The sequence below is a fragment of the Lonchura striata genome, chromosome 16 (assembly GCF_046129695.1).
Source record: "Lonchura striata isolate bLonStr1 chromosome 16, bLonStr1.mat, whole genome shotgun sequence".
Taxonomy (NCBI): Eukaryota; Metazoa; Chordata; class Aves; order Passeriformes; family Estrildidae; genus Lonchura; species Lonchura striata.
The window spans coordinates 13451353-13470002 of record NC_134618.1 but is presented as its reverse complement, the minus strand read 5'-3'; the positions used below and the strand labels follow the sequence as shown (position 1 = coordinate 13470002).

General features: G+C 43.9%; 1 protein-coding gene across 2 annotated transcripts; it reads right to left on the bottom strand.

Annotated features, from left to right (window-relative positions):
- Positions 1–431: 431 nt before the first annotated feature.
- EIF3B (eukaryotic translation initiation factor 3 subunit B) lies at positions 432–15573 on the bottom strand. Of its 2 annotated transcripts, none has more exons than XM_021539685.3 (19): positions 15046–15573; positions 11846–12038; positions 10747–10866; positions 10598–10655; positions 9821–9949; positions 8661–8818; positions 7934–8065; positions 7768–7834; positions 7622–7668; positions 6672–6882; positions 6034–6106; positions 5448–5570; positions 5195–5273; positions 4220–4358; positions 3896–4021; positions 3341–3418; positions 2563–2671; positions 2100–2217; positions 432–992 (listed from the first exon to the last, which is right to left on the bottom strand). In XM_021539685.3, the coding sequence occupies exons 1-18, from the start codon at positions 15431–15433 to the stop codon at positions 2114–2116; spliced, it is 2334 nt and encodes a 777-aa protein (XP_021395360.2). In that variant the 5' UTR covers positions 15434–15573; the 3' UTR covers positions 432–992; positions 2100–2113. The 2 variants fall into 2 exon arrangements, with proteins under 2 accessions (XP_021395360.2, XP_021395361.2); XM_021539686.3 differs by having other exon boundaries at positions 2103–2217.
- Positions 15574–18650: the final 3077 nt, after the last annotated feature.

The window sequence follows — 18650 nt, the reverse complement described above, 5'->3', positions numbered from 1 at the left end:
GCTGCTGCACCAGCTCTGAGTACAGTTCTCCATCCTGAGCTTGCAGGGCTTTGGAATGAAACAGGTACTGTAAGAAGAACAAAAAGCATGTGCACAGAGCAGTGCCCTGAAGTCTGCAGTTTTCACTAGCGAGACACACTAACCCAGTAATTCCTGAGGCTTTTATCAGTTTGCAAATGGTTTAAGAATCCAGTCATTTTCTAGTCACCCCACCACCATGAACAGGTCAATGTGACAGATTAATGAGCTGTACCATACTGTAAGAAAACAAGCAACCACAACACAAAGCCAGAAGGGTCATGGAGGAACCAAGATTTGAAAAAAATCCAAAGGAACCATTAGCCAGTACAGCAAACACACTCTTATTACTGGGTGGTGCTTGACTTTGATCATTCAGGGAAAGATTCCCTACAAACAACACACAGCCAGCGTGGTTTTAGTCTGCTTTTATTTCCATATTCAGCTCTTTGAGGGAGACATCCTTTCACAATCTGAAAGGAGGAGGGTATAGCCCGCTGTAGTGCTGCTTCAGCACACTAAAACACATCATACGAAAAAGGGTTCTGGTGACTTTTCCCCAACCCAAACGAACACCTGTCCATGCCCTGGGGACACAGAGAGAGTCCTGGAACCCAAACATTGTGTGTGTGAGACAGGGGTGCACTGGTGAATCTCACCTCACTGGCACGAGGCAAAAAATGCCAGCTGGCAAGGACTGCACAGGACTTGGGGAGTAAATACTGGTAGTAGTGGATTTAGAAAGAAAAAAAATTAATAATCAAACCCTAGAAAAAAAAAAATTTATAAGCAGCGCCTTTCCAGTATCTCACTGCAGCAGGCAGCAAGACTTAAAGGCACTACAATGTGTCAGAATGGAGAAAATCTGGTGCATCCACCCTTCCAGAGTGCAAGAATATGGATTAAGAATTCCAAAGTTGATATAGGCTTTTGGAAAACAAACAAACTTCTTTTCAGCACAAGATCTGGTGGAGCTGCAGAAAAACAAAAAAGTGGTGAGTTAGATACTGTGCTTTTATACAAACAGCTCAACCTCAGAAGCTGAGCTGGTGAAAGGCTACACTAGCTTGTGTTTCACCTCTTCCTAAACTCATGTGGTTTAAATCCATATACTAAGCAGCTTCTCTCCCTCTTCCTTCCAGAAAAAATCTCCCATGTATGGAACACATAAGCCAAACCCAAATATAGTCAAAGGTATCAAGGCTATTATTTTTCTACAGCTGCAAGAGGCACATGTTGCACCTGAGCTCTGTAGATATCTGGTGGCTGAAGAACTGCAGGGTGACTTACAGCTGCATATTTCCAGTCCCCCCTTCCTCTTCCTTAAGTGAGATCCTAAACATGACAGAGCAGGAACCCACTGCAAGTTTTAAATCTGGTCAGTGTCTGTGAAAGTATTTTTCCTCCTCAATACAATGTCAAGCTCACTAAAGGACATTTCCTGCAACAGGGGCTGGAAGTAGCCTCCATTGCCAACATAAAATATATGAATTCACAAGAAGGAGCCGGGAAAACACTGAATCACTGAATTAATACAAGATTTCCCAACAAGCCATGCCAGTCAGTACACAAAAATCTGCTACCACATGAACTCTTATCCAACTTTTCTAGAAAATAACAACTGAGTTCCTGCAGATACTTAAAAATCATCTTGAAATTTTTTCAGCCCACAGACAAATGCTGTGTATTACTGCTGGACAGTATTTAATCTTTGTCCAGTCTTGGACTAACATGCAAATCTTCCAAAAGGCAAAATTCCTATCTCATATCAACTACAATTCTTCCTACTGATAGAACTTACAGGGTCTGCAACACTGTTCACAGGCTGACTCTGTTGTGGGCTTAATCTCTCTGGCTCTCTGGCAAGACAGGATTTATAAAGTATTCTGCTCGGTACAACTCACAAATCTGACTGTCTGCAATTACTTGTTTTAAAAACTTCTCTTTCCTAGCCACAGAAAAAGCATAAATCAACTCAGGGAACACTACATTCACCAATGCAACAGAGACCTAGCTCCCTAAAGCAAATTATCAATAGCAATAGTTGACAGAGAGTTTCTCTCAGAGTTCTGTTATCTTACCACAGTTTTATTAATTACTCTGGTTCTGCAAGGGTAATAATTTCTTCATTGATAAAAAATTCCACAGTCTCCTCCTCCCAGTCATCGACGTTGCTGTCCAGCTCATCTGTGTCTACCCCTGCAATGGAGAAAACATCAACACTGAACACAACAAACAAGGCAGCAATGGAATGATTTGATGGTCTTGGCAAAAAGCAAACCCTTAGACCAGCAGTGAAACAAGAGGTAAAGAGGTCTTTGGTGCTTTAAATCGTAACAAGCACAAGATAACCAAGGCATTACTGTCTCCTCCTCCAGTTTCATCCCACAGTCAAGCCAATGCCTTTTTTTCCCCTTAAATCCTGCCACGATTCAGGATAGAAAGTACAAAGAGCCTCCAGAAAACACGGGACTGGCTTTAGCAGGAAGCAGAGGGAGAAGGGAAGGGGCTGAGGCCCGAAGGAGGAGCTGCTGTGGCTCTCACCCCCGCGCAGCTCCAGGCGCTCGTTGCGCTGCTCCATGTACAGCTCTTGTGCCATCTTGCGGTACTTCCTGAACTCCTCCATCATCGTGCGCCGCCGCTCCACCAGCTCCTGCAGGGCACAGCGGGCTGTCAACCTCCCCTGGGCACCCCAGGGCTGTCAACCTCCCCTGGGCACCCCAGGGCTGTCCCACCTCCCCTGGGCACCCCACGGCTGTCCCACCTCCCCTGGGCACCCCAGGGCTGTCCCACCTCCCCTGGGCACCCCAGGGCTGTCCCACCGCCCCTGGGCACCCCACGGCTGTCCCACCTCCCCTGGGCACCCCAGGGCTGTCCCACCTCCGCTGGGCCACATCCAATCCCCAGGGCTGTCCAACCCCGCTTGGGCCAAACCCACACCCCAGGCATTCCTGAGCAAGGCAAACTTTGTTCTCATAAACAACTTCTACTGACTCAAAAGAAAAAAGATTCTCTTCTCTAATCAGAATGCTGTTTTGGTGAGGTGTCCTTTTTCCTAATTGAAAGAGCTTTTCTTAATTTAAACTCTGGCTAATGCAGCAACATGCTGAGAACTCCAAAATGTTACCACCTTTGCTTAAAGACATAACACCAGTTCCTCTCCAGACTCTTTACAGTAGCACCTCTCTGAACTATCCATTGGACTAATTTTAACCATCAAATGAACACTTGTGATACAGGAAACGCAACTTATATATCACCAGTACAAACTAAGGATAGACTACAAGAGTCCTATCTATAATGTATTTCAAAAGTGTCTTGCCTTTGAAGCTTTGGACTGGCTCAGGCGATCCTTTTGCTCAAATATCTTGGAGTATTTCTTCAGGTCTTTCTTAATTTGCTGTGAAACAGAAAATTTTACTTCAACTGGAGTTTCAGATTAGCAATTACACCAATCATCTTCTCAAAGCACTCCTATGGTAGGCCTAAGCAGGCTATGCCCTTCTGAAAAACATCTCTGCTAGGCAATTTCCCTTCACTATAATTTTGTGCCTCCTGGCTTACAGATCATACAAGTGCCTCTGTACACATACAACTAGCAAGGTTTGAAGAGCAAAATTCAATTTAATCTTCTTTATACCCTTTCATCATAACCTAACTGTAAGAACAGCTGATAATCACTTCTATTTTGAGCTTATAATACAGTTAATATGTGCAGACATTCTCAGAAGTGAGGTCCCACACAGCAATGTGTTTATTCACAGATTCAGGGCAAAAGGCAGTTGTGTAACAAACCTCATCCTCAAGAAGAGGGAATACACCAAGTATATTTTGTACACCAAATCCATGCCAGCACAAAGTCCCTGCAATACCCTACCTTTATCTGATCCTCGCTGAGCAGGGTAGGTGGTCGTGGTCTCCAGAGCAGCTGACAGAATCTGTCTTTGTTGTTTTTCTGAAGCAGACGGCCTTGGAAGGTCCATAACCAATATGCATTGTCCACCTGCAAGAGCAGTGCAGCAGCTCAGCCAAAATAAGCTTTAACTTAACACTGGAGTGCTCAGAAATAAATGTTTAAAACTGTGGTGGAGGTTACGTCATTCGACCAGTGACAGGTGTTCATTTTCTCTTCCTAATCAATAACCTTTTCCAATACCACTGGGAAGAGCAGGCGGGGCGGGGAAAAGAGGAGCATCAGTACCTTGTGGCTCCACCAAGACACAGAGGTGACAATATATCTGCCCGTGGGGTCCCACTCCACATCCGAGGCCGTGTAGTGCTCCGCGATGTTCATCATGGTGCAGTCGGATGTGTCAACAAATGCTAAGGCACCATTCATGCTGCACAGGCAAAACAAAACATTGCTTACACACCAGCACAGCCTGGGCTCCTAAAAACATGTGACAAGCTGCATCTCTGCAACTCCTCACTGTAAACAAAGTCTCACAGCAGCCAAGAGACAGGTTCCTGCCAGCCTCTGTGGCTGGAAAGGAACACGGGGGATAAAAACAAAACACTATGTAAGAACACTTCTATTTCTATGTTCAGGGACTCTTAAGAATACAAATAAATGGGTTAAAGTCACTGTAGAAACATGCTCTGGGCAAGCTACAGCCAAAGTTAAACAATCATATGCTTAGACATAGTAGTGAAGAAGACATTAAAGAAAAAGATTTCTGAGATGAACAGCAGTGCATGTTTGAAAGCAAATGAATGCAAATATTACTTGAATGATTAACAACAATTTTCACTTGCTCTAAAGTGAAGATTTCTTGATAAAAATTCTTTCACAAAGCAGCACTGACATAAACAGGTATTGCCTAAGAAAGGGCACAAGGCAATGACAACAAATGCATCACAAGAGCCATAAGCATGTCCAGAGTGGATTGGCTCAGTCAGTATCTAACTTAAACAGCTGGAAGGTGTCTCTAAACATCCACTTTCCTGTTGAAAAATGCATTCTTCATTCGGTGTGGCAAAAATAGGAAGTGAAAGCTGCAAAGGACTAAGATACATCATGAAGCTGCATATCTGCTCTGCCTTTGTTTTTGCACAGCTCACTCAGGATTACTGCAATCAGCTTTGTCAGGGACACCAAACACTTCTTGGTGAGATACTGTAGGCCTTTTCCTCTTTTAAAATCAATGTGGTGTTCAGCAACCTGTGCAACACTCACCTTCTGAGACCAGCCAACACTACAAACTGCCCCTGGGGACTCCAGAATATCGTGTTTGCCTGCTGTTTGTCAAAAGTCTCTGAAAAGAAACAAGACAAATTCAGAAAAAGATCTTGATCCAATGCCATCAATTACAAGCATCAAACCCCACTAATTTCTCACAAAACATCACAAACAGCTGCAATTTAGTTTATTGCTTCCATTACCATGCAAAATGTTTAGTATCTGCACTTTTCACCTGTTTTTCACTTACTTATGAGTTCTATTTTCCCGTTGTTTTTAACATGGTAAAAGGACACTGAAATTCGTGGAGTTTCTCCATGCAACACAGCAAACTTGCTCCCATTTGGTTCCCAAGCAAAGGCTATGATGCTTTCTGTAACAAAAGGAGCCAAAACTCTGTTAAAGGACAATACAAACCTCTAATTTCAAGTAGTTACCAAAGAAAACCGAGATATTGAAGAGAGAGAACCCATCAGTTAACAGACCTTCTTTTAAAACACAGGTTGATGAGGCAATTGTGGGAAGTTAGGGGAAGTGTTTCTAACTATAGCTCTAAGTCTTCCATCACCTACAAAATACATTCCTATTATCAGCCCTACCATTTTCATTAATAACAGACTTTCAGTTCTAACATTTTTCATGTCAGTCACAAGCATGAACAGCAACAGACGTTTGGATTTCTCATTTTTACATGAGACGTTCTGTAACATTAAAATACAACTCTTTTCCAAAGGGTTAAATCCCTAATTATTGTCAGGTGTTGACAAGAATTTTTAATAAATACACAAGCATCAGGAAAAGTTCAAGCTCTAAAGTAAGGAAATACTTGGCATTACCTTTCATTTCCACCACATCCACTGGCACCTGTTTCTCTCTCATGCGGAATATTTCAAAGTTGGTCACTACTCCCTGTAAAGGCCAAAATCAGCTCATTACCCAGCACAAAAACAGCAGAGTAAATAATTTTATCACTAGGCATAGAAGGACAACTCCTCAATTAGTCTGTTAGGACACAGGATGAGAGTGAGTCAAGCTTTCATTCCTTTAATGAGAGCAGATAAATACAATATGCCTCCTTACCAAAAGCAGTCCAGATTTGTTCTGATAAAGAATAACTTCAGAATTGTAGAAAATAATTTAATTTTTTTCAAACTGTAATAAAATTTAATTAAGACAGATGAATATGTAGCACATTATGCAGCTTGACATACATGATTTTCAACAGCTGCTTAATTGTGATCAGGAGGTGAGGCACAGACCTCACAGAGACCAAGAGGCAAAAAAAGTCAAAGCAAATCCTGGATGCAAACATTACATACATTTTGATTTCCACATGCAGCAAAATCAAATGGAAAAAATTAAAAATAGCTTTGACATGATACAATTTACACTGCATTTATTTAAAGACAGTACTGGAAGAGAAGGAAGCATGAGGCAGAACCAGATTTTCCCAACAAAATCAGAACCCATGTACCTGTGTGCCTTTGGGAGTCCTGTCTACCTTCACACACAGGTAGTCCCCGTTCTTCTGCCAGTGCAGTTTGCAATCTACTACGTTGAACAAATTCCGCACACGAATTTCTTGTCTAGAAGGCAGCTGCATCAAAGTCACTCTTGCTGGGATGTCTTTGTCCTCAGGCACCCAGAAAGCAATTATGTTACCACCTGGAGACCATGAGAAATCTCTATAGGAACAAAGTTAAAAATGCTGTTTTAATTTTCAGTTAGAAATACTACAAGCAGAAACCACTTTCCTCATAGTATCTGAATGTTGCAGACAAAGATCAAGTCATAACTGAGGGCAATTTAATAACAATACCTAAACAGATTTTTAAGCAGCTATTTAAATTTGCTATATCACCAATGCTGTCTCATCAGTACATCCCACCAAAAAGGAGGGGTTGCACACAGAGTAACTGCCAAAGATCTAGGAACAAATGAACCAAAAAAAAAAAAAAAAAAAAACCCTATTAAATTACCATAGAGACCATCTTCGTGCACCTGGGCACACTTAATTTTCATATTGCTTTACAGAGATGTACTTTGAAAACTCTCACAGGAGTCAATGTGTCTTGTGCAAACACAGCACACTGCCCTAAGCCAGCACAACCACCTTGTTAGGGAGATATTCCCTAACAAACTGCATTCCAGTCTGGTTTTGTAGACAAGGAACAGAATTCCCAAGCTAGACTCTGGATTAAGCAGTACCACAAAGAGGATTTCAAAGTACAGAATCAACCAAGTGTGTTCATTTACAAGTGGAGAGTTTTTTATTTCTTTTTTATACTTGGTCTAATTTGACCACCCCAACACATAAAGCTCTTTGCTTCAGGCAACATAAAGATTGCTCTTGCCATAACAAATCCCCAGACTAAAAGATTCCAGCTAAAGAGCACAGTTATGAGTCCATGGAAATAGACTCACCTTATCCCATTGATTTTCAAGCTCTTTTTGTCCAACAAACCCATAGACTAAAATGAGAAAAGAATGAGTTTTCAAGTCAGTAAAATTCTTATATTTACACACCTATTTTCTACTCTCATTATTAGGCAAGAAAAGCAAGAACTTACAGGTGTTTCATAGATGCTGAGGGTATCTGAAGTCATTCGAGCAAAGAATTTACCATCATGACTCCATCTAAGCAATAAAGGAAAAAAATATTAAATTGGAACTGCCTTTTTATTAAATGAAGTCTGGGACCACAACTCTCTACTCTAATTCTACTTCTCAACCTACTTAAAAATAGGCCAGTGAGCTGAGTTTTCACAGTGGAATCCTCTCTTCTTTTGGCCAGTCAGAATATCCCAGATGATGATAGCCTGAGGGTCATCCTGTGTGTCCATCAAAGGGCTGAAGGTCACTAAATACCTACAAAAGAAATAAACCAATTCATTGCTGAAACTTCATCTAATATGTCAGTACCAGCAGGTTTTCATCCAAGTAGTATTTAAATACCAGGCACTTTTAAACAGCAGTTTCTCTAATGGGGTTTTTCAGAGGAGGGAGAAATAAGAACAGGATGAGAAAGGAGGAGAAAGTTTCCCTGGCATCCCTCTGAAAGGGCTCTAGATTTATGTGCAAGCCCTTCCATATTGATGTTACAAGAGAGGGGAACTCACCAAATACACTACCTATTATACAGTTTTGACATGAGAATAACACTGGTTTCCAGCCAAACATAAATAATTTACCTTATCCAACCCACATTACAGGGATGCTGGGCTTCTCCATTGAAAGGTAAATAATCTCTTTAATACAAACAAGTATAAAACCCAACTGCCTCCAAATGTGTTACATGAAAACTCAAATGAAAATGTATCTCGGTCCTGAAATTATTTTATCCTTCTCTCCAGAGCGCTTTAATGTTAAGAAAATATTAAGAAATTAATTTCAGCGCTCCAGATTTGGAGGATGCTGCTCATGCCTTTGACCCCTCAGCCCAAGCCAACATCATGTTCTGTACCTTTCACAGGGTGAGAAGTCAATGAGCTGCACTCCTTGGTGACTGAACCTTTGAATCTGCTTGAACTTCTCTCCACCCCACAGAGCAATGCCCCTCTGGTGGAAGGTAGCCAGGTAGGTGCCTTTGGGGGACCAACGGACATAGGTCTCTGTCCACCTCTGGATTTAAAAAAAAAAGAAAAAGCACACACAAGTTTAATTTCATGCTTTGTCCCTAGAAGGGAAAGAACACGTGGCTTGTAGCAGCACATTTTGTAAATCCCTTTACTAAGTGAAGATCTCAGGATCTGTGATTACTGTGGAGTTTTGTTTCATGCACATGATGTACAGTATGTATGCTTCAGGTTGAAAATTGTCAGTTGAGACCTTTTCAACTTACAGATCACCAAAGAGATTTTTCAGGTACAGTGTCATCCTTTCTGCAATAATAGTTAATTCCACCTAACGCCCTGGATTTCCTTTTTTCAGCCTTGGTAAGAACATACTGTTCTCAAAACTAAGGGTAGGTATTAAAATTTCTGAACAACACAGCTCTGGACCTTCAGCTAAGTTAGAGCGATCTCAGCAATGCAGAGCACAGCCAGAGACCATGGTGATGAGCAAATATTCTCACCATCCCAGAGCCAACTTCCTCCTACTGAAATAGTTTTTAAGGAAAATGCTCCTGGGTCCTAACAGTTCCCATCAAGTTGAGTGCCTGCAGCAGACAGGCAGACTAACTCTCCCTTTTTTATGCCATTACCAAACCAGCTATTCCTCTTTAACACCTCTGTGGTCAGCACAAAAGCAAGGAGTCATCTGAAGCAGCAAACATAAGCACATATTCAGCTCAAATGAATAGTGCTTCTCAAAGTCTGACTTTGCATTCTCACGTCTTTCTGAATCACCTATAACAGAGAGATGAAGGAAACTCATGGGCATCATAGACCAATTAAAAATAAAAAACAAACACCACCACAAACTCTTAAAAAAGTTAACTTCACAGTTCTCTTACCTAAGCAGCTAAACCTAACTCTAAAGGATGTGATTTCACCCTCTTCACAAGGAAGTAAAAATTAATTCAGCAATGGGAAAAAGCACTTTTTTTTTAATTAAAAAGCTGAAATGTCATAAAATGAAGGAGATTGGCAGTGCAATCTCCAGCACTTCCAGGACACTCACTGCTCTGTCCTCAATTTGAACAGGTTCCTTGATGTCATTCCAAAAAATGGAAGTCCGGTCTCCTGACTCAAAGATCACACTGTACTGATCCCTGCAATCAGGGTCTTCCAACCAGTACCGGAGATTCCCCTGAGAAAAACACAGCAAAAGACGATGAGTGAGTCAAAGGCTAAGTCAGCAAGTTCCACAAATTATTATCTACCTGGCAGATTTTACCAGAGAGTGCAACTTTGGGGTCTTACCACTGCAAACAAGTTTTTGAAGTGAAATTAAACAATTCAAATTACTGGATGCTGGAGGCTGAGAGCTCACCACAATCAGGTGGACCTTCAAGGTGTTTTGATGATGTTTAATACTTATTTTAAATAAGAAGTCATTAGGTTTTTGGTTTTTAAAGAAAAACCCAAACTATTATTTCTTCCACTAGATTATTTACAAAGCAACTGGTAACAAACACCAAAGTTTGCCTCAAGTAATTAAGAATATAAAAAGATGCTTCTGAAAATCTATTTCTAAAAGACTTGTGCAAAATTATTATTCACTCTTAAATAATAAGAGTAAATTAAGCTTCACACTATGTGTAACTATTAAGCAGAAGAACCAAGTTCCTCCCATCACTGCATGATGGTGAGCATGAAGGAACAGAGCATGTGATCAGCACTGCTATTTACAACACCATTAACACATGGTTTCTATTTTCATATGGACATTTCAGCAATGAAGTAACCATTTAATATTAAGCTGAATATTCTTTCCACTTCTCCAAAAATTCCTTACCAAATCCTTAAATGGTTGTTTCTCAGGGATTTCCCACTCGTCACTGATTGTCATGTACCTGAAAGGGCAATTTGGTTGGTTACAATCCATGCAAGCACTCAGCATCAGAATCCCCAAATTTACAGATGACACACAACTGCTGCACTCACTTATCAAAGTCTGTGAAGAGGTTGACTCTGAATGTGTGCTGCTTGTCCAGTTTGTATCCATCTGCATTCTTCACAGCATCCACGGCGTGGGAGGGAGACATGTACTCCAGAAAGATGTACCTGCAAGGAAGGAAAACCAAAGTACAAAGCATTGTTGACTACACAACAGGCTCAAAATAAAGAAGAAACAATGGGGATGAATTAAGAATTCAGAGCATCTACAAGATACTTCTTGTATTGTCCTTAACCAATTAGGGTCAACAGCAAATTAAGCTCCATTCTGGCCACAGGCTCACGTTTTTTAGCTCTCTAAGCCTAAAGGATATCAATTAATCTGACAGAGCAGTGAATGCAAGCTCAACACAATCAGGACAACGGTGAGAGACAGGAACATGCAGGTTTCATCCACAGCTGAGTAACAGGTCATGTTTAGGAATTGGAACTTGCTGTCACAGGCATCTCAAAGCACCACTCTTATTTTTCAATTACAGAACTCAGCTTTCTTCTGGCCACTTAATCCAAGATAGCTTGGAGCCCAGCAGACTCAAAATAATGGTATCTGAACACCATCACTGTTACAAGCAGAGGCATGAACACAGAGTAATTTTCATGCTGACCTTATAGAAGGAACAATCCCCCCACTCCAGAAACCTCTTTTTATGCCTTCTAAAGTATAGATTCGTCCAAAACCCAGAATATATGCTACACATACTCTACTGTGCAACACAGTCCAGCCACTGCTACTAGGTTTTTAGCTCAAGAGGATCTTTAACTTCTGCCATAGCACAAAACTAAAAAAAAACTCTTAATGTAGCACAGAAATTTGTCTCCAAAACCAGCTAAGCTGTTTCTATAATTAATCCCCACTACCCTCCACTATGGAGCCAATGAGCTATTAAGCTTCTCAGTTCCCTCAGGAACTTGTTTGTCTGAGGGACAACTGAGACTGATGTCAGGACTGCACAGGCTGAGGTAGAAGGTGATGATAACAACTATGAGGTCGCCACAAAAACTGGGCATAAAATATTGACATTAACAATCAAAGATAAGGCAGAGCTGTGTTTCAGTCCTTTTTCCAGTTGGAGTTATCATGACTTACCCTTTTGTTTTTCCATCTGCTTCTGGATAAAATTCATTGATAATTTTACCAAACTTGGAAAATATTTTGTGGATGACATTCTTCAGTTTCTCCAGTCGGTCTGGTCCAACCTGGGGCACATTATCTACGACAATCACTGAATCTATTCCATCTGCCTCCTGTGGCTGATCTTTCAAGATGTCACCAAGCAGTTCTGCAAAGACAGTACAGACAGGAAACTAAGGCACTGCTCACATCGTGAAGGAGGGAAGACAAAGAGGAAAAGAACAGTGAGAGTAAGAAAACAGAAAGACTTCAAGAAATGTCAAGAATCACTTAAGAAACTTGGTAGGGAATGAATGTTCTGTCAGAAAAACAACTGAATGCACAGCACTCCAACAGCACACCCTGATTAAGTGACAGGATTATGTGGGTTCATGGCAATCTTTGAGCACCCAACTCTTCAAGTCTTTCTTAAAAACATACTTTACACACTGAGGTTCTCAACACATGTTCTATCATTTCTTTTCAGGAGATGGAACTGGCTCACAAAGTCCTCAAAACTGACAACAGCACAGACAAATGCATGATTTACTACCTGACCTCTGACCAATCCTCTTGCTCAAATTATAATCAGATATCTTTGATAAAAATAAATGTAACCTGTACCTCCCTCCCAAATTACACCAGTTTTAGCATAATTCAAAACTATCCACCATACTGGAAGATCTGCATGTCCAGCATCACTGTAATTAAGAATCACACTCTAGCTAAACCTTTAATTAAGCACAAAAATGAAGGTCTAAGGTAAGACACTGAAAGCCCTATTTAATCTTTGTGAAGACAAGCACACATCTTTTCACACTGAATATTCTTCTAACATATTAATACCTGAATATTTGCAGAAAGCTTTAAGATTAAGTGAAGAGCACTATAAAGTACAAGACTACAGAGAAAATAAGTTCACACCACCATACTTTTGAATTAGATAATATTTGGAGTCAGACTATGTACAGCATGCATAGACTAAGAAATAAAATTCCAAACACATGTAGAAAAACTTAAAATATGAGAACAAACTAAAAAATGTTTTGTATATGCTTATATTTCAAAGACATTAAATTTTTGTTGGTTTTGTAATTCAATAAATTTTTCTGCCCAGAAACATCACTGGAAGGATCTCCAGCAATGAGGAAAAATGAGAAACATGCTTACTTTGAATTTCAAACTACTAAAAATTTGCTTTGTACAACTTCAAGCTTCAACAGATTATTCCACATGAAGCTTCCCATTGATCTGGAGCAACATAAATCACAAATATCTACCCCATTACCACCAAGGCTATGTAGCATCCACAGAATGTTGTTTGCAATATTTATCACTCAAAAATATCATCTGCATGTGCATGCAGGAACTACAAATAACGATATAAAATACATAAAATGAAAGCATGTCCTACAAAGACATTTCCATAGGAGTCTACTAGCAAAAGGAGAAAACCAAAGTAAAACACAAAAGGGTAATTAAGGCTCCTTTAGGCATTTTTTTCATAGCCACTTCTCAAAAAAGACTTTGTAGGCCAAGGAACGCACGTTTAGATTCCTGAGTAGGAACACCATGTATAGAACCAAAACTGTAACAGACTGAAGACAAATTCCCACACCGTGCCCTTAAATTCCAAATAGTGAACAAAGGAATCTTCAAAGAGCAAGAAGCTGGTTCAGCCAGCTCCTGCTGCAGCCAGGAGGGAAGCAGGGTGTGGTGGGTGCAGGGCTATCTCCAGCTGGCAGCACTTTAAGGACCACTGCCATTATCTGAACTGAAGCTTCACTGGTACCCAAGTGTCTGTCCAACACATCCCTTCTGCTTTAACTCGGATCAGCTGCTCTTCCATGCCAGCAGCTGGGAAAAGAAGAGGCAGGAAAGGATCTGAGATGTTCCAGTCCTACAGCTGGTCCATCCCACAGGTACTCCTGAGCATCTGTGTTAGCACAGCATTGAAAGAGCCTTGGCTTGGTCACACTGGGCTGCTCTTCTCCTTGGGGAGGCACCAGAAAAATGGGAAAGGAATAAGGAAGCTCAACTAGCAACACACACAGATGGAAAGCCAGATCAACAAGAGTGACTAAACTTAATCCCTGTAATTCAGCCACTAACACTGGATTTCAGGCAGCTGAGAAGTTCACCCAAATTAATTAACAAAATAGGTGGGGGTGGAAAATATGCCCAGTTTCTAAGAAGGAACTGAACATAACAATCCCACATATACACAAAGTGTATTAAGCAGGCACTTAACAGAAAGAATCCAACTCCAAGGCAATGTTGCCAAAGTCTCTTTAAGAAACAAAAGTTCAAACAGCTGCCATACAGACTGCTAAACTGAGAACAGCAAACACTTCCTTAATCTAGGATATTTGGCTGCTGTTTTAGTAAACTAAACCAAGGACTGGAGCACAAGAATGCACCTGTATTCCACTGCCAGTTGAGATAACTGGCTGATTTACAGTTCTGTGCTTTAGAAGCATCTTTCCACTTTTGATACATGTAACAGACCCTAAAGACCCTAAAATAGCACAAATGCTGAATAAATAATGGGGAAAAAATACGTTTGCTATTCAAAAACTAAGAATATTTATCTGGAAAGACCCATCTGAAAAACACTAAATTAAGAGTTCTCACTTCTGTATGACAAGCCCATGTATAAACATTTATTGTCTGTGCAGATACACAACAGTTTGGCAATATTAAGGCAGTCAACAGCCAGTACTTTTATAAAAGTCTGGGCCGACATTTTTAGCTGCCAGAAACGACTTTCCCCTATTTTCTTATCACAAAGCACTTACATCACATCTTTGCGAGCAGTAACTCGTCTCAAATCCTATTTACCTACTGATTTCATTCTGGGCTCATGAAAAAAAAAAGAAGAACGATGAAACACAGTTTGTAACCACATCGACCATTTAAAAAATCTGTTTCTACAGCTGAGTTTAACCAGTGGAGCAAAAAGGCAAGGCAGCTGGAGACTGCGCTCAGGGGGCAGCCCACACCTGAGGTGTACAGCGGCTCAGAACCGCTTCAACAGCAGCTTTTAGAGCAGCGGGGCTGTGCGGTGCAGAGAGAACTCAAAAAGGGACGATTTGAGAAGCACAGCTCGGATGCGGAGGCGCAGGGCTCGGGGCCCAGCGCTCCCCGGCTCCCCACGGGCTCCCCCCGTCCCGCACCTTCGTCGCTGATGTCGTCCACGAAGTCCTCGGGGTCGCTGAAGGAGATCTCATCCTCGGGCTCGGCCGGGGCTGCGGGCGCGGCCTCCCCGTCCTGCTGCGCCGCGCCGGGCTCGGCCCCGGCCGCGGGCTCGGGCTCGGGCTGGGGCTCGGCCTGCGCGGGGCTCTGCCGGCCGGACGGCGGCCGCGGCTGCTCGGGCTCCTCGGGCGGCCCCTGGGACTCGCCTCCTCCTTCCCGCTCCTCATCCTCCTTCTCCTCCGGCTCCGGCTCCGGCTCCTGCGGCGGCTCCGCGGGCGGCGCGGGCGCGTCCGTGAGCTCGGGCTGCTCGGCGGGGCCCAGCGCGCCGGGCGGCGCGGCGGCCGCGGGGCTCTCCTCGGTGTCCTGCATGGGGCGGTGCCGGGTGTGGGTGCGGTGCCCGGTGCCGGGTGTGTGTGCGGTGCCGGGTGTGGGTGCGGTGCCCGGTGCCCGGTGCTCCGGTCCCGGAGCCGTCCGGAGCGCGGCGAGGCGGGGGAGGGGCGGGGCGGCTCCTACGGCCGGGCCATGTGCGCCAGGCCCAGCGGCCCGCGCGCGCCGGCACCTACCAACGCGCGCGCGGCCAGAGGGGGAGCCCCGCCCCAGCCGGCGCCGCCGCCCGCCGCCGCCCGCTCTCCCCGCCGCGCACAGGAGATTCCGGTGCCTTTGCCAGCCCCGCCTCGCTCCGCCAGCGGCGGCGGCTTCGCCTTCTCACCCCACTGCACGCCTGACATCCCTATTTCTGACTGCTGTGGTTGAGCCCAAGATGGCGCCGCCTTCCATTCTACTGGGGTGGGGTCCGGCCGAACCATCTTTTGGGGGGCGCCGTTCCATTTAGCTGCGCTGACGCCCAGTGAAACCTCCTCCCTCAGCACATGTCGTTGCCCATGACTGAGCGGCCGGTGACAGAACAATGCCGCGGTGACAGGGCAGCGCACTGCCACGAACCTCGCCCTACCGCTCCCCCCTACAATCTTTCACTATGGCTTCGCCTGATGGCAGTCGGCGCGCGCGCGGGCACTACCAAGCCGGTGCGGAGGGGGAGGCGCGCGGTGCTTCGCCAGCATCGACGCGGTTGTGCCGGGGCGCGGCGAGGGCGGCGGGTCAGCGCACCCCCCGCGGCGGCGGGGCCATGTGGTACGGCCCGGCGGCAGCGCCACATCAGCCGGGCGGGACGGGGCGCGGGGCTGAGGGCGGCGGCGGAGACCGAGCGCTGCTCTGGCCCCACCTCTCCTCTGTGGGCTTGAAATAACATTTTTCCTGAGGTACAAGGTGACAGTGGCCATGCTGCGGCATCTCTGCCTGCCCCGCGAGAAGCCTTAAAGGTCCGGTGAGCTCCCGGTGCAGCCGGACACACAGGACAGGGATCTGAGGGGTCACGGTGTGCAGTCCTGGCGGCTCAGCGTGATTTTTAAATGGTTTCTGAACTGGTGAAGCTCCCCTATCTTCACGTTGGCTACCAGCATGACTGACCCCAGAGACTTGGCCACACGTTATCGATTAAAGCATCGCATGCTGTCCCGGGCACCTCAGGCTGATGAAGAATACAAAGAATACATAAAGTGTGACTCGTGTCACGATGTGTATTTATATACATATATATGTATATATACATATATATATGTATATATATACATATATATATGTATGTACATATATATGTACATACATATATACATACATATATATGTATGTATATATATATGTACATATATATATACACACACATATATATATATATATATATATCGTATATTCAGTGTGGCTCAAAGAACTTGGAATTTACCTTGAGATGACAATTCTAGAGGAAAAAGTTCTCGAGAATGGTTCCTCTGTACAAACTTGGAGACAAACACTTGCGTTGAGTAGGATTTCTTTTTTTAGCACAATGCTTTCAATTAACTGTCAAAACAGACAATGCCAGCATTAAAAAAAAAAAAAAAAAAAAAAGGCAGAGAAGGTACTGTACATGGCATTTTTAAAATTAGACTTTGTGCTGTGTAATTTTTCAGGGAGGCACACGATGGCATCCAAACTCCACTCCAGTCCCCCGGCTGAGTGTGCCCGTTCCCTGCTGAAGGCAGCTCCGGTGAATGGAAATGATGACTGCCACTTTGCAGCAATTTTTCCCCCTCCTGGTATCGTGGTAGCTGACCAGACCCTGACTTCCAGTCAGCACCAGCACTGACTCTGAAGTGAACAGAAAGTGCTGTTTCCTGCCATCACAACTGTGTGTTTTTCCAAATGTGAGGCAGGACAGGCTGCTGGTCAATCCATGGTCCCTGCTGGGTGCTCAGTATTCCGTGGCTCTTCCAGGGCTGTGTATGAGGTCGGTGTTGCTGTTGTTTCACCGTTCCCACCGTTGTCTGCATTGCTGGAATGTGCAATTTCTGCAATTGCCCTTTTTCCTGTTTGCACTTTTCCAGTCCTTTGGTTAAGCAGTGGATCTAAACATTGGATTCTCCTTTCCCTGACATTGCACAGGCTGCTCTTTGCACTTTCCTCTACTTTTCAGCAACTTTTGATTTATCTGCTCTTCCTTCCTTCTCCTTTTCCTTTCTCTGTTGAAATTTCCCCTCAGTCCCTGTCCTATCTCACTGCTATTCTTTTTTCTTCCAGCCCTTACTCAGCAATCTGAGGGAGAGTAGAACAACTTTTAAAAACAGAGGTTTTGGCACTGGCAGCTGAAGCCTGTTCCTTTAAGTACTCCACATGCAAAACTCCTAATCAATGGGAAATTTGGGGGGAAAAAATGTTGCAGGAAAGGCTTTTTGTAACACAGCTCTCCAACCAGCAGTGCCTCATGAATTTTATTGCGTGCAGGTGATCTGAGAATAGTGGAGCTGACAGCTCTGTTTCCTAAACTGAATTCTGAAGGAGTAAGCAAATTCTTGTATGAAATTTCATCTAATCCTGACAGGACGTGCCCAGAATGACACTCTGTGAGGCAGGGCCTCGGGTAGGGACCTATTTCTGCTTTGCTTTTGTCACCTGGAACCTGCTGGTTCAGCCCCTCTGGTGAGCCCCAGCTGGAGTCGTGCATCCAGCTCTGGGGTCCCAGCACAGGAGGGACAGGGACCTCTTGGAACAGGTCCAGAGGAGGCCAATAAAATGCTCAGAGGGATGGAGCAGCTCTCCTGAAGGAAAGGATGAGATAACTGGGATTGTTCAGCCTGGAGAAGAGAAGGTTTCAGGGTGACCTGACTGTGGCCTTTCAATACCAGAAGCGGCCTGCAAGAAACATGGAGAGAGACTATTTACTAAATTGAAATAGAGTAGGTTTTGATTAGATATTAGGATTATTTAATTAGATATTAGGAAAAAAACTCTACCCTGTGAGGGTGGGGAGCCCCTGGCACAGGGTGCCCAGAGAAGCTGAGGCTGCCCCATCCCTGGGGGTGTCCAAGGCCAGGCTGGATGGGGCTTGGCACAACCCAGGCTAGTGGAAGGTGTCCCTGCCCACAGAATGGGGTTGTAACAAGATGATTTTTAAGGTCCCTTCCTGACATGTGTCCTTTTTTTTCTTTAGTATTTATTGTTTATTCTTAAGGTTTTCCAGAAGCTTTTGCTGCAGTTACAGCAAATACAGAAG

Bases quoted from the DNA above. Each gene is read 5' to 3' on its own strand.
- EIF3B (XM_021539685.3), bottom strand. From the start codon at position 15,433: ATGCAGGACACCGAGGAGAGCCCCGCGGCCGCCGCGCCGCCCGGCGCG. The intron at 10,867-11,845 runs GTAAGTCATGAT...CCTTCCTTGCAG, and splicing joins GCAGATGGAAAAACAAAAGG to GTACATCTTTCTGGAGTACA. The intron at 8,819-9,820 runs GTGAGTGTCCTG...TTTTAAATCCAG, and splicing joins TTCAAATTGAGGACAGAGCA to AGGTGGACAGAGACCTATGT.